Source organism: Astatotilapia calliptera, chromosome 13 (genome assembly GCF_964374335.1).
Source record: "Astatotilapia calliptera chromosome 13, fAstCal68.1, whole genome shotgun sequence".
NCBI classification, from domain to species: Eukaryota; Metazoa; Chordata; class Actinopteri; order Cichliformes; family Cichlidae; genus Astatotilapia; species Astatotilapia calliptera.
In genome coordinates this window covers 6,779,683-6,796,177 of record NC_137434.1, presented here as the reverse complement: position 1 = coordinate 6,796,177, position 16,495 = coordinate 6,779,683, and the positions used below count along the sequence as shown (strand labels likewise).

General features: G+C 41.8%; 1 protein-coding gene across 1 annotated transcript in view; it reads right to left on the bottom strand.

Annotated features, from left to right (window-relative positions):
- Positions 1–16,495, bottom strand: part of adgra1b (adhesion G protein-coupled receptor A1b) — a 185,808-nt gene that overhangs the window by 29,734 nt on the left and 139,579 nt on the right. The window contains exon 15 of the mRNA XM_026189076.2: positions 1,066–1,193. Within this exon, the coding sequence (XP_026044861.2) occupies positions 1,066–1,193 (128 nt within the window). The remainder of the gene's footprint in view (positions 1–1,065; positions 1,194–16,495) is intronic.

Below are 16,495 nucleotides of genomic sequence, written 5' to 3'. Positions count from 1 at the left end.
ACTACAAAATGCACACCAGTATCTGGGAATTGTTTTTTTCATTTCACTCGAAACCACAACATCTCAGTCTCCTGCCTCTATGGCGATTTCCAATTTTTCCTTCAAACGTCAATACTGCAGTGCCAGACGACAGCAAGTGATGCTGCTGTTTGGAGCCCCAGATGCTGTCATCACTGTCTGACTGCAGAAGGACCCACCCTGTCTCCATCCCAGGTGTCACAGATGGATGTAAACTGCGAAAGCCTCTGCGCCTTCGTATAGTTTAATAAATTCAGTTCAGTCTCCGTAAGAACAGAGACCCCACCCACAGAAAAAAACACAACGAAAATAAAAATCTTACTGTGAATATACCAGATAACTGTGTTATAAAACAATATTTTTTGAAAATGTGACATTTGAGATATTTCTTAGTTCCTTTATATGAAAATAGATGGAAAGCTATTACAATAATACCACATTAATGCCAAGGATATGATAAAATGAGTGATGCTCTACAAGAACAACAGATGATGAATTGCTGTGCTGAAACAATACGCCAGTCAAGCTCCCTCCTGCTTTAATAACAGCATTCACAGCAGATGAAACTAAGATGAGCAGACAGATGCCACCGTACAAAACCACAAGAGCCACAGGGTCCACTTTTTTATTTTTTTGCCCTCATCTCCATGCCGAATAAAAAGAACAAAGCTGGTAAAAGTACTCCTTAGAAATCCATTAGACGCATATATCTCTGCTGTAGCTGTCTAAAACACAGCTACACATACACACATTTGTGTATATGTTTTTATATCCTCTTAGTCAGACAGGCTGCAATACTTTATGCCAGCCTAAAGCATCTGACTCACACCACAGTCAGCTCAGGATCTGTGACAGAAGAGTCAAAAACAAGCATGAAGGTAAAAGGGCGGGAAATAAGGAGATTACATAAGCGTCTGCCTGAATGTCCAGATGATGAAGAAGTGAAATTAATGGCTGCAATTTTAGAAATCGAGGCAAGACGTGCAGGGAGGGATTAAAGCCCAAATGCATACTTAAACAAAATCAAGGTGGAGATTTTCTTCATACCTGTGGTGCACTATGTACGTGATGATGGAGGCGAAGAGGCAGAGCAACATGACCGCCGTGCAGGCATACACGACCGGGTGCAAAAACTCCCCAGGGTATGGGGGGAAAGACAGCACCTTCTTCAGATCCTGAGGCAGAAAAAAAGGAGAGACAGAGGAAAATAATGGGGATCAGACAAAAAGTCATCATAAACACAGTATCCAAAAAGAAAAAAAGAAACTATGAAGAACAAGAGCCAGGCCTGCACAGTCACAGCATGATGAGCTCTCTATATGCATAAGCATAGTATGCTGCGCTGACGAGATATGCAGCCAAAATATAAATGAATGTCAAGGAAATGTCTTTGAGTTAGAATGCGGTCCAAATCAGCATAAAAGAGTAACAACCCTGTCGAGGGAACATTCTTCCTCCTGCATTTACATTTTGCATTTCAGACATTTAGCTGTCACTTAGCCGGAGCAACTGAATGCAACAATAGCATAAGCTTCCTTGTCTGCCAACATAAAAAGAAAACCCAAACAAAAATGGATAGGAGCCAGGCAAACAGAAAAAAAAGGAAAGAGGGAAAAAAGAAGTCATTTTTTGTGTTTCTAAAAGACGGTAATGCTATCACACATTCATTAAGCCCTTATCAACATCACAGTCGATTTGCTCGGAAATTTATTTACATATGTTTTACAATCTGCAAGACAAACTTCTTCCGTATTTGCGGCACACATGGTGACAAAAAATTCCCAGACTTCAGACGCATTTTTAATGCTTCCATTTTATCGCTGCATGTGAACGGTTCGGATCTGCTGTGCACAGATAAAAGAGACAGCTTTAAAGTCGGCCCACTCGACTCTCGTGCGCTGGACTGCCCTCGCTTTGTGCCACGGGCAGGTGTGGAGCCAGTGGTGGCGTCATGATTTAGGCTCCATCATCTTGACGTTGCTAAATAAAGCACACCTTATCTCCATAACCCGCCGGCTCAATGTGAGGTTGTGTCTGCGAGAGTGATCCACAGACACGCTGTCTGACTGCATCATTGTCTCTATGAGTAGCCAAGTGGGATATTCCCTCTCTCTCTCCCTGGTTGTCTAGACGCAGATGAGCCTGTTGGGGCCTCTGTGGGGTCTCGACCAGCAAGAAGCATTTTTTAAACACAGCTGTAATGCAGTGGCCAGAGTTAAAATGAAAGGTTTGCAGAACAGGACGTTAGAGAGATGTAAAACAGGAGAAGATGCGATAGACGCGGCTCAATCGATCAATCTAATAAAGCTTTTCATGTGTGTTTAAGGAGGCAAAGGGAAAGACTGGAAGTCATCTGTTCAAGCTTCAAATTGCAATGTAACCTTTAAATGTGTTTTCTTTTCAGCTACAAGGTGCCACTGCGCCTATAAAAAACAACAACAAAATGAATTCTCTTCAAGGCAGTCACTGATCTGCAAACAATGCTTCCAGCATTTCAGCTATGTTGGATCTCTCTCGGTCTTCTCCTGACCACCTGCATATTAGTTATATTCCAAAACAGCAATCTTTTAGCTTGAATTATTATATCTTAGGGAAGATGATGAAGTAACACCTGTATCTGGTGGATGGGAAGGCAGTGAGCAGCAATGATGTGCGATTTTATATTACAGTAGAAATTAGCATTGATAGTCTGACCATGGGGAATGTATTGATGGCGCACAACACCACATGCCAAAGTAAATAAGCAGCATACTCTTGGTGGCATCGGTTTGGACATTGCAAGCTTTTCCACTGATGATTTCTATGTGTGCTGTGGTCCAAGCAACCAATGATCATAGTCAGCATGACAGTTTGGTCAGCCTGACACAGAATCTGATGTTTGAGATCCATGGTGAAATCATCAAATGTGGCCCTGGCAATGATCACTATGACTACCAGGGAGACATCCGTGCACCCACAGAAGGACTGCTAGAGGTGATGCATCTCAGCACGATGCAACAACTTTGACACACCAGACTATTTGTTACACGTAACGATCTGAGAAATCTTCCACGTAAACTGTTTGGAAAAACGTCATGCCTTCAAAACATTAGATAACGGGTGATGACAGGGTGAGCCATCTTCCTGTTATTGTTACAGTCATATTAAAGACCCACAAGACATGGAACATAAGAGGAGAAAGCGGCGCAGCGTTGCAGAATTTAACTTATTACACCATCAGTGTAGCAGCCATTCAAATGTTGTAAGATAATTCTCGGTGTCTTTCTAACGAAGACCGTGAACAAAAGTTTAATAAAACTTTCCAATAACTTTCCAAAAATACTTGGCAGGTGGTTGAATAAACCATCTATTGGTACAGCTATAACCTTTTTGGGCAGTAGCTCCACATAGCTTTATTGGCAATGGCTAAAAGAAGCGGTGGGTGATCATTTTAATCTGCTAAATGGACATCAAGGACTATATTTAGTTTGAAAATCACAAAGAACATTATCATGGTGAATTATACCACAATTATGCCAGAAAAGATGTCAGCATGCCCTTGGACTCAGGGAGACACCTGAGTTAAAATAGAAATAGAAATAGAAATCTCTTCAGCTGACAGATGTCTCACTATGTTAACTAGCTAGGAGCTAACTTGCTCCATCTGGTGCTATGCATGTAGTGGGTTTATGGGAGGTTTTCACTAAAAGCAGTTGCCTGCCTCTATAGACTCCACTATAGAGCTGTAGCTTAACTGTAACTTGAAAGTCAGGTGATGACTCTCTGCAGGTTTATGAGCGACAATGACAAAAAACATGACATTTTTAAAGAACTGTTTGTTCCCAACTCTGAAAAGCAGTGGAAGACACAACAGTGTGACAACTGATCTGACTTTGACATATATGGCTTTGGAGCTTGGAGCTTGGACAGTAATGACAAGATGCAGGCATGGAAGGAGAGCTGGAGGAAAGTCTGCCATCAGACCTGAGCAAAGACATACAGAGCAAAGAAAGAACAGAGAGGAAGTGGCCTTTATGGGTGAAAATACAACACGAAGAACGCTTTCCAATTTGTTCACATAATTTGGTAGTTACGGATTTTCATGGAATTATTAAGTTTGAATGACGTCTTTAAGTGATGTCATGGAAGGACAAAACTGGTGTTAATTACAGCTCAATGAATTGATGGTGCTGAAAAGAATCATGGCCCGAAGCATCCGAAATCCTCCTGAAATGGAGCCGCCAATTCAGTAAGCTGATTTATGTACTTAAAAAGCAAACAGCGCTTCATATGAGTTTAGATCATGAAAATGAACCCCATGCAAACATCATTTCAACTTAAAAGAAAATTAAAAAAAAACAAAACATTTCTCTTTGAAATCAGTCTGCATTTGGGAAAAACTGGAAAAAAACCTGCCCACACACACGTGATGCTAATCATCACATGTCACAGTAAGGGCAGCTCCTGTTAAAAGGCTTTAGGTGGAAGTCAAACAATCTCATGGGAGCCATTATCATCATCATCATCATCATCATTTGGCTTATACTATTGGCTCATGTCAGTCTCTTACCTCCTGAGTCTTTAACCATTTCTCAAACCACTAAATAAACAGCTGCTGAGCTGTTTCCCCCCACAAAATTCACAAGATGATATGCATGTTGCCATTACGTATTTGAGTAACACACTGATCATACAGTACCTTATTCTAGTACTCTTTTTATCTCTCGAAAGCCAGGCCTATCATATTTGTTATAGAACAAAATGACTGGATGTGGATCTGAAGTTAGTGATGCTCTCTATGCAGCTACACTTAGCAAAACCTGGAACATATTCACTTCTTTATTGATACATAGCGAGGTGCCAAAACGTATCATAACAGATACGAGGAGGTTGTTGAATGCCGTTTTTATGGGAGAATGAGTTAAACATAAAAACAGGTGATGTGTGTAACAATGATTGTGTCTATTACAATGAAATGTTCTGCTGGAGAACCTTGTGTTCTGGTATTCATTCATTGTGTATGTCTCACAGGACCTAATCTAAAGTCCCCCCCCCCCCCCCCCCCCCCCCCGACACTCTAATGGCAATTCCACTTTTCAGTGAAGAAATATCCCCACTGACCACAAGACATGTCCATGTCCAGGAACAGTAAAAAAACACAGAAAAAGCTCAAAGTGTTAAGCTTCAACATCCCACTTTCTTTGCATAATAACAATCTTGATACAGCAAGGTTCCATCATGGTTGACTTCCCAGTTGATCTGCTGCCAACATCTTGGACCCAGATGGACATATTCAATTCAATTATATTAGTATATCGCCAAATCACAAAGACAGTCACCTCAAAGCACTTTAAAATGTATGAAAAGACCCAAAATAATACAAAGAAAACCCCAATAATCAAAGGTCCCTTTTTAGAGCAAGCACTTGGTGACAGCAGAAAGGAAAGACCCCCTTCAAACAGGATGAAATCCCAGCAGACCCTGTCTGTAGGGAAATAGGATAGGACATAACATATAACCCTTATAGAATACAACCAGTGTACCTCCACGTGTATCTGATATGAAGTGATCAGTGTAAATAAACACAGAGGTCTAATAGCTAAAAAACATCAACTGACTTGCAACTTAACATTACCTTTAGTGTATTTTCAAATTATTTACAGCATGCCATTATAAAGAGTCTCACCATCTTTTCAAGCTTTTGCCATTGTGGCACATTTGTCCATTAACACCACGTCAATAATCAAGCAATTTTAGAACCTGCTTAATTTGCTCATTTCTTCCAGCAGCATACGTGAAGATACTTGAAACACATTTAGAAACAGTATTAGTTATGCAAATTGGATATTGATTATTAGCCTCAAAGCCCTGCTAACAGCAGAATGTACCTTTCCCAGCAGCCAGCTAAACTAAGACAGACTAACATCGCCAAGCTGCGCTGTTGACAGAGGAGCTTAAGATCAGGTGCTTCCAAAGCTGAACAAAGGTCTACACAGCTTAACCAGCAGACATAGCATTTGCACACAGGGCATCTTAAGTCAGATTCCTAATACGTAGAAGGCATTTAGTTTTGGTGATGACTGCCAAGAGAGCAATCATATTGTTAATACATTAACGAGAGCAGAAACAACAATGTAGTTAGATGATATACAGTAAATTAATCTGCAGCAATTCTGATCCTTCATTAATCACAATCAAAAACACCAAAATAAAAATGTTTCTAAGACTGCCAAAGTAAGCAGACTTACTGTGCCATGTGGAAATGGGTGTTTGTATTTTCAGATATTCAATGGATCAAATGCTTAAACGAGATATTCGATATTCGTTCAATAATCTCCAGCCCTACAGGAAAAATCAGACACTAGCAACATCATTTCTCAGAGAATTTTCCAAAATTAATTACAAATCAATTACAACCATCACAAACATCTGTCCTGTGATGCGACAGTGCAAGAGTTAATGTTTGGTTACAGTCGGGAATAGAAAAAGTAAACAAGCAAGCATTATGCAAAAGAGCTGGCGGCTCACAGACAAGCTAAAGAAGGACAACGGTTGCCTAAAGGAGAAGGAGGCAGCTGGCAGAAGGAAATAGCCTGACTGAAAGTGAAGTAACAGCCCTTCTTCAACAACTACAACAGAGGTACCCTTGAGCAAGGTGCCAACAGTAGAGGAACTGCCATTTTTATAGGGCAACATAGACTATACAGCGGCGGGGTATGAATGTGAAGAAGGGCAGAGCTGCAACGGAACATGCATGCTCAGCAGAAACCTCCAGTGGACAAATAAAGGTTAAAAAAGACCTTACAGCCCAGAGACAGAAAATAGAGGGAAAGAAAGGAAGAAGGATGAAGGGAGACGCTCCCTTCAGCAGATGGATCAGCCCAGAGAAAAATGGCGAGGTAGACTACAGGCTGCCCAGAACAAATTGTTCATATGGCTTCTAGGAGCAGTGTTTATGCTCCTGGGGTGGTGTGGGGGCAAACTGCAGAAGCAATTCAGAAGAGATGACTTCAGTGGGGTGAATGCACAATATGCAGTGCTGAGCATTGACTCAAGGGCTATAAAGTTTTTCACCTCTTCTTTTCATATTTTTCTGTCACTTGGTATTTTCTCATTTATTAGTAACACCGTAAAGAGAATTTTCTATCGTCCTTGCCTCCCAAAGTCTACCACTCCTGAGTTTTACATGCTCTATATTTACTTTATGTATAGATCTTCCTGTCCCGTGCAACAGATGCAGGCTGTGAAGTTGCAATTCCCTTGTTGACCTGGCTGTCATGATGACTGATAGGCTATTGGTGTAGCTCGCAGCGTGCTCTAAACAGCGCTTCCCTATTGTACCATTGCATGCAGAAGCCAATAGCGGGATGTCATCTAGGGACAGCAGCAGCGAGCTTCAAATGTGATTCTTCAACTCCAGTTATTATCATTATTGCTATCATATTACATCACAGCACTGTGGCCACTTTATTACTGTGTCTGTACAGCAGGGCAATGTGACCAGCCCCTCCCTCCCCTGACAGTGCAATTCATTACAGCCAGGCAACTATATTACCATACAGGGCAGCTTAGTTTAGCCTATGCTGGATTAGCAGTGGCATGTTACATCTAAACATGCCTCCATTGTCCCCTAGCCTCTGCAGCTAAAGAGGCCCCTGATCCCCTGTTTATGTTGTAGTTACAACTTTAATCCAGGATCCTCCATCCCTGTGCCAAAATCAGATTACCAGACTCAATTAAACTTGATCCGTAATCTTGATCCAGCACAGCGCAATGCAAGGTTATCAGGCCCAGAAAATATAACTAGGACAAGTACACTGCTGATGTGCGAGACCTTATAAGCTCGGTGTCGTGTTTCATCCCGGGGATTGGGAATAATGCTGAACAACACAACGTGCACTATTATTATTTATTATATCCTCTATTTAACAGCTGAAGGCTGCTGAGAAATTTTTAAGGTCTTTTATTTCTTTTGTTTTTTAAATATCGCCCAGCCAAGGGCAGCAAACGTTGTCAAAAAACATAAACACAAACAATACAAATGGACAAATACAGCTGTGGAGCTCCACAGCCGGCTCACACGCAGGAAAATATCAGTTATTTAAGGATCAGAGCAGTTACACAACCAAGAAGGCTGTTTTCTTCATCCTTTAAAACTGACTTTAATTATGCCACAGTAACCAGCTCCTGCAGATTATGCCAAGAGGAAGGGGGTTGCTTTTTTTTTTGGTCAGTTCTGATCTAACTCGCGGGAAAACAGTAGTAAAGTATTTTAAGAGCACAGGCCATGTGGATTTTAAGTTTTCCAGCATGTATGAACAAGGAACCAGCTCGAGGATGGATTTAGAATGTGAAAACCTGTAGACACAAAGAAAAGGCCATTTATAGAGAACAACCAGTAATAGAAAAAAATAAAGTGATAATGATAGCTTCTTTGGGTATATTCATGAAGTCCACATAAGTGTTTGTCATTAAATGCTATAAAATGGGAAAAATAAGTCAACTTTCCTTGCGGCTGGGGTGAAATAGGGTTTAACCCACAGTCTTTTACAGAGTGGTGTGATTTCTAATTGAGCGACACAGTTTAGCGAGCTTTGTATGTTTTGTATGTAAAGAGCAGAACCACATTTTGGGAAGCTATATTTGTCTACACATCTGTTTTTTTGTTTGTTTGTTTTACTGTAAAAAAAATTATGTTTCTTTTTTAACTTCATGCCTTTTGGGGATCACACGAGTAACTAATCATGGTAACAGAAATTTGGACCAGTGGCACACAGAATTTCACATATCACTGTACAGCTTTGCCCATTCCCAGCTGTAATCACACTGGTGAATGCAAGAATGCACAAACAATTTGGGAAAGAGGCAAGAGCTGAGAGAAAAAAACAAAATTAAAATCCTCTAGTGAACAGCCCGCGGGCTCGCGGCTCACAGCTCCCATCCAAGCACTGTATTTTATCATCCTTGAGTGGCCGTGCCAATGTTGGAACAGAACCTCAGCGAGTGTGCAAATCAAACCTCTGGCTTGCCCATACATACTGAATAACAGAGAGAGAGGGAGACACACACACACACAGGACAGCAGGCAGGACAGAATGACCTCCGGACTTGTCAGGAAAACGGTCATGCACCATTAACGCGGGTCATCAGTGTTTCGGCCGGTACCTTGTGGCTGTCACTCAGCACATAGCTTTGAGATACGGTCATGCTCGTAATCGCCACTTCGCCCGGTGAATGTTCAACAGTTTCTAACGAGGCCCACTGCGAGGAACGAGCAATCAAATCACGTGGAATCAAGCACGCATCCATCAAATCAACAAGCATTACGAGCTGATGAGGACGCTTGTTCGGAATAAAAGATGAAGCCCACCGTCGTTTGATGCGCACACATATCAGTGGTGCTGTATTTATCTCCTCGAACATCAAGGGGGCATTGTTTCATTAGCATTAATTTCTCCAGAGCCCGAGATTAGAAGTGTTGTATTTAGCTTTAGGCTATTCAAATTCCTATACAGAACTTATTGTAATTGCTGTTCTGCGCAGATATTCAAAGCATGACTATCGAATAAACGAGCCTTGTGCACTGTTCAACCTTGCAAACAGAGAACAAGCTCATAATTCACCAAATCCCCCCCGCCCCCAAGTGGAACAAAGAAATGTGAATACTCAAAGCCTGCTACAAACAGAATGAATCAATACAGACAAATGTGAAAGCAGGGAGAAGACTGCTTTTTAATATAGGGCAGTTACACTAATCCTTCTCTCTCTGCAGCTTTTATTTATTCAAGCAACAGTTCCTGAGCGTGATGCCTCATTTTGCTCTCATACTGCTAACTTGGCTACTGGTAGCGGCCCAATCTGACCACAAGCTGACTGGTGTTTACCGAGCAGCTCCACTACAACAGTCGGGGATTTGTTCCTAAAGGCTCGTGTGCCAGTTTGTGAGAATGAATCACAGTCTAGAATGCACAGTACACATGACACAAGGTATGGAAATTTGTTGCTCATCAGTCTGCACTCACTCCGCTGCAATGCAACGTTTGGGAGCAGCGGACAGGACAATTTGATATGTGGACAGCAGGAGACGGGGATTAAACCGCCCACCCCTGCGATTAATCAACGACCTTTTTTACCTCCTGCACCGCAGCCACGAGAAAGTAAGTGACGCATTCAAAGTCTGTCAGGCCTTTGCACAAAATATTTCCTTCTCCACAGTTTACACGGTGGTAGATGTGGACGGTTGTGTGATTATTACAAAAAAAACCCAATTCACTCTCACAATTAGCACATACTCCACACAGAAAGTCTATTTGCAATCACAGTAGTGTCACCAGCGTGCACGAGGCACTTTAACTTAAAGTAAGACCACAGAAGCATGCAGAAATGTTTGGAGCCCCCAAAAACATAAAAACTTTTTAGCCAGAGCCAGATGAAAATCATCAATGCAATGAACTATTTTTTTATTCAGTTTTGTTAATTAAGGTTTCATTTGCTCAAACATAATAGACCTCCTTGTTCATGAAATGGATGTAATTAGCTGGAAAACACATAGATTTATGCCAAGAGAGGCGCCATTGATACTTCAGTTTTACGGTTTGCAGACTAACTGTAGTTGCACACATAGCCACCCCAACTGTGGTGAAACTGGAACAAGGAAAAACCTTTTTTTGCGTGTTTGTCAGTAAAGAGGAGCAAAGAGGGATAAGAGGGACCTAAGCTTATCACTATATAAACAGCAAACAGCCAGCAATGTCCAACTATCAGGGACTAAGCGGCCAAGGACCTGCAGGCACAGGTGTCATTTCCAAAATGTGGGTTTTATTATATAATTCATTTCACTTTTATCTACATAGCACCAAATAACAACAAAAGTTAACTCAAAACACTTTATATTGTCAGGTAAAGACCCTAAAATAATACAGAGAAAACAAAAGGACCCCCAATGAGCAAGCACTTTGGCGACAGTGGGAAGGAAAAACCTCAGGCAGACCTGAGCTCAACGAAGGGCATCCATCTGCTGCGACCGAAAAATCAAAACAAAAAAGACCCAGAAAAACACAGAAATAATGTAAGAAATACACACTCAGCAAAATAAGCTATTTCTAAGAAAATGTGGGCCCATAAAAGAGGTCAACTAAAAACAAGAACCGTACTCAAAATTAACACTCAACAAAACGTTAAAACATAACAAACTGACCCAACCCAAATGAGAGACAGCTCAGCCACTGACTGAACTCCAAAAGGGAAACCACAGGGACAATAACTAGGTTTAATACAAAAAAATAACCCAAACATTTCCTCCCATGTGATTACAGCAGATGGTTAAGTCCACTCGGTCGGCCTCTGGACTTAAACAAGCTACACCCTGAGCCTCCGTACATACTGCTATATATATTTCTTATATACTTGCTTGTGCTGTATCTATAATATACTAACAAAACATGTCATATTTTCATAATGTATTGAAACAAATTAACCATATTATGTATATAGAAACCAACTGTTTGCTGTGTAGCTTCAGTAACTGCCAACTAAAAATGTGAAAATAGGAGTAGAAGAATAAATATCACCCGACTGTGTGGTCACAGACACAACCATCACACCAACCCGTTTAGCTATTAGATTCCAGCCACAAACCCTGCTCCTGAAATAAACGTGAGAGAATCTGTTCCTTCTGTGAACCGTAATCAATAAAAATAAATCTGAGAGGAATTGCTTTAAAATGTGGAGCAAAGAGGCTACAACGAGACTGCTTTCTCTCTCTGTCTCTCTCTCTCTCTGAATGTGAATGTATGAGCAAGCCTGAAACTCTGCTCCCCATGTCTCTCATCATTTTTAGATGTGTGTGTGTGTGTAAGAGACGGAGACAGAGAGACAGAGAGGGATGGTTGGTAGGTGTTGTCTTGGAGGGGTGACTCATCTTACAATCGTTACACACTACAGAATGCTCAATGGAAGCCTGCTCACATGTGCGTGCACACAGACACACAAGCTTATAGTCACAGGCGAGGACATGAAAGAGTCACATGAGGGCAAAACTAGACACACAGAAAGAAACACATCGGCCCCTCGTACGCGCACCCCACTCGTGCTCTGATCTCAGCTCTCTGAGATGGCACGCTGTTCAGCACACTGAGTGGGAGCATACATTACACCGGTCCACACCTCGTTCCTTTGCAGGTTGACGCGTTGAACCAAAGCGTGCCATTTTTTTTCTCTCTCTGTCCTGTAACAATAGATGAGAAGGAGGCCAGGACTCCACAGGTTCTGCACTGTTAACGCTTAAAGACGGCGCGACAGAGGGGGGATGCACACCCAGTCTCTGCAAGCAGCACAATACAAACAGCCTCTCTCTCAACAGAATGTATCGCTCTCTGGCTACAGAGGTCTCAGTGCGTAAATAGGCTTAGGTGTGCCTGTGTGGTTCTTATCATGGCAGAGGTGGAGCATTTACAGAGGCCGCCTCGTACGCGGACATCTGTTGCTATCCACCATTTTCATGTGCGCTCTCTCTCACTGTCTCTCTGTCTCCACTACAAACCTCTATCATCCCTTTTTAGTGCTGGCTGACTACATAAAAAGCAACCCTGTAATGTTGGGCTTTTGATGACTCTATTTTCATTGCCATAGAAACCACATTACCACCTCGGGTTCTTCAAATAAAATGCATGTTTGCAGGTAAGGGGTCACGCCACCACCCCCCTTAAACATAAGAGAAAATGAATGGCTTTAGCGTGGTTTTATTTAGTTGCTGCTTTCGGCGTGGTCAGGAAGTGAAACTGACCATTGCTGGTGTGTGTTCTGACTGTGGTGCCATTTAGCCCCCTGGGACAGGAGTACTGAGGGAGAAAACAGATGGGGGATGCTCTTGAGTGAAAGCAGTCAGCTTCGCACACAATAAATGTGCGGAGAATATGTTATGTGATGCATCTAACAGAAAACAGCTTGTAGCAGGGACCACAATGAAGAGCTGCGATAGGAGGGATAAGGAGATGAAGAATGATGGCATTATAGAGACAGAAAGCACGGAGACAGATGGAGAGAGAAGGACACCCAGGTAAATCATTATCCCCTTCAGCCTAGGAAGGGACTGTAAGTCTGGCTGGATTTTTCCCTTAGTTTCTTTCCCATTCCATGCATCCTCCTCGCACAGCAAAGCAATTTTCTTCCATTTCTGATTACAGATAGCTCACGGTGATCTCAACCCGGTTCCATTTTACTATCTGACAGTTGCGCTATCTGTGCCATTTACACTTAAGTTGACACTCCATCTCCTCTGATGGCAATTTACATGTTTGCATCTTGTTTGGGCCATTTGTAAGGCAAAGGCAAAGTGTCAGGACAGTGAATGAAGACAGAATTTCAGCTCCTAGATTAGTTTTCACTTTTGATACCAAAGCATATCGCTCAGCAACTCGAATGGGATTTTGGAAAGGCAGCTGCAGATACACATACTCTCAAACATGCTGTATACTTTTTGCACATATCTTAACCCACTGTGACATGTGCAAACACATGGCAACGGTACACTGGAGATATACCCTATGGGCAATTTTTTCCCCTTTAGAAAATTAGACCATATTCATGCAAACATTCTTGTATTGCTGCATCACAGAAATACTATACCAGAGCCCCACTATTCTGGTAATGCCTCTGAGCAGTTAAGAGCACCGAGGCCTTATCTGAATGAACGTGGAGAGAGATCTGAGTAAGTGAGACAGAAAAACCGCCTGTCGAAATCACCAATCAAATCTACTGAACATGGCTTGAAAAAACTGCCAGTTTTGCCCAGATCAATAAGAAAAGCTGTGACATTGTCACTTCATTTATAGCTCGATCCAGACTACCAACACGATCAGCGTCACCAGCTCATTCCAGGGGTAGTGCACAACTGTCACGCTACTACACATTACTACCTGAGGAAAACAAAATGTACACTTCACTACATTTTTATTCAGATTAGGCCTGTCACCACACAGATCAATAATTCACTATTTTTTCGTACCACAGCAGTTGTTGCATGCCCTGGCTGCTCCAGTCTTCATGCCAAATATTGTTGGGGAGGATGCATTGGACTGTCAGTGTGTGTGAATGTTAAATAGAAAGCACTAAAGCTTAGAAAAACAAGGTGCTTGTATGAATGAGTGAAGGAATGTTGCATAAAGCACTTTGAGAGCTCAGGTAGAACAGGATAGTCCTAGATAAGAACCAGTTCATTTAAAATTTCATTTCCCATTTGAGAAGTCAGGTGTATGTATGTATATATATATATATATATATATATATATATATATATATATATATATATGTAAAAACCCAGGATCAACATGCTGCCATTTTGACCATTTTATTGACAGGAGGCATCTAAACAGAGCATACAGAGCTGTGAGAAAAATGAAGCTCAGAGTGGAAATAAACCATTTTTATCACTCAGCGGCCTGCAGGTGTGTTTATTTAAATAACACTGCTTAAAAATGATGTTTGAAGGAGGAGGTCTGGAGCTCTGTGCGCACTGATAAATATACATGTGACTCTACCGTAACTTGTTGTCCACATCTGCTTTTTTTAAACATATGCTGTTTAAAAAAAAAAAAAAGCTCCACCCTCAGTTCATTAAATCCCTGCAGCCATCTGAGGGCACATATGCTGGCAAATCTGCACCCTGTGATTTGAGAAGTGTCATGCCAGTGCGCAGCACCATTACACACGACAGTGTACTGTTTACCTTTATTAAATCATGTGTAAATAACAGCAGGCTGCTGCAAAGTAATCCTACTCAGTACTGCACACATCTGACTAGTCTGGTATGATTTGGTATTCTGTTGTTTTGGCAGAAGACTTCAGATTAGAGCAGCTGACAGTTCCCCCCCCCCTCCCCCCTCCCCCCCAACGTGGATGGTATAACGTGGACATTTACAACGTTGACATATTTTGCCGTCTCCTATCATTATTGTGCAGGGCCTGCCTCTGCCTGCAGATTTGAGGTGCCAGTGTTCAGGTCGTGCTTCTCTGCACCATCCAGACAACAGTATAATTTCCTGTAGAGGCTTTTTTTTTTCCATTTGTTGCACGCTCGTCGTCATGCGTCACTGAGATTGGCACAGCTGTTTCAGAGCGATGAGATCGTTGATGTGACCAGATAAGGGTGCATTTATTAACCGTCACACCCTCTGGTTTATATTCCACTTTAAACAACCCCTTTTGCGTATTCTGCTGCTGCACCTACATGAACCGCAAATGCAACAGGTGTGCTTTACACCTGTTGCATTTGCAATGGCTAAGTGAATGCATTTAAATTCAGATGAGTATTGATACCAAACATCACTATAGTTTTTCTTTCTATGATGCCATCCTTTTGTGACCAAAGATCTATGAGGCCAAGCATGAGACTGACGTTGTTCACTATTATTTATTTTTCTTACCAAATTCCCATGAATGCTAGACACTAAGCAAACAGGAGTAAACAGAGCATTTATGGGATACTCAGTATTTCTGTTAGGACAAGTGTATGAAAAGACCATTATTTAGATGTCTAGCATTTATACTTGAAAGTATGGGTTTTGGAATCCTTTAGAATCCATCCTTTTGTGTGCATACCAGAAAAACTGGAGCATCAACATGCCTGCTTTTGGAGACTGCAAGTAGTTAAGGTGACCAAGTAGTTGCTGAGAGGTTGAAAGGTTGAACTCTCGATCAGCAACGCAACTGCACAGTTTGCCTCTCTCCGGAAAACTGCCGTCTGCCTCAGACTGACTGCAATCACTCGTCAAAGCTTTGCAAATAATTGCCATCTTGGTTAGACATGCAGACAGATTGGCAACTTGTTGCAATCAACCTGTGTCGTCTGTGACATGGGTCTTTGTAATAGAGGACTTGATTGCCAGCTGACTGCATTCAGGTTATATTCCTTTATAAAAGCAAGGTTTCTGAGCGTCTATGGCTACGTTCACACTGCAGGCGAAAGCGCATCAAATCCGTTTTTCTTTTACCCTATGCGACCCATATCCAATCATGGTATGACAGTGTGAACGGCACAAATCCGATATTTTCAAATCCGATCTGGGTCACTTTCGTATGTGGTGCTGAATCCGATACATATCCGATGTTTTAGAAAGTGACTGCTGTTTGAATGGTCAGGTTGCATTAAATCCGTCTTTTACGTCACTGACACAAGACAGATGCCAATTATCAGCGCCGGAGAAGACGTCGCGAACGCTTCCTGGCTATCCAGTGTAGATGTTAGTGAAACTGTTGGGAAGACAACGTTGGAGAAACGTGAACATTTTATTTGTACTGTATAATCTGCAGATTCTGACGGAAATCTGCAACTATCCTTTGAAGCACCGCTCCTCTAAAACAGCAATAAGGATAATTATTAGGTTATTTACTAGCATAAAGTTGAGCTAATCACCACCTGAGCTTGACTTTGTGGTCTGAATGAACTACGGATGTAGGGGTGCAACGATATTCTTATCGATATTGAACCGTTCGATACAGT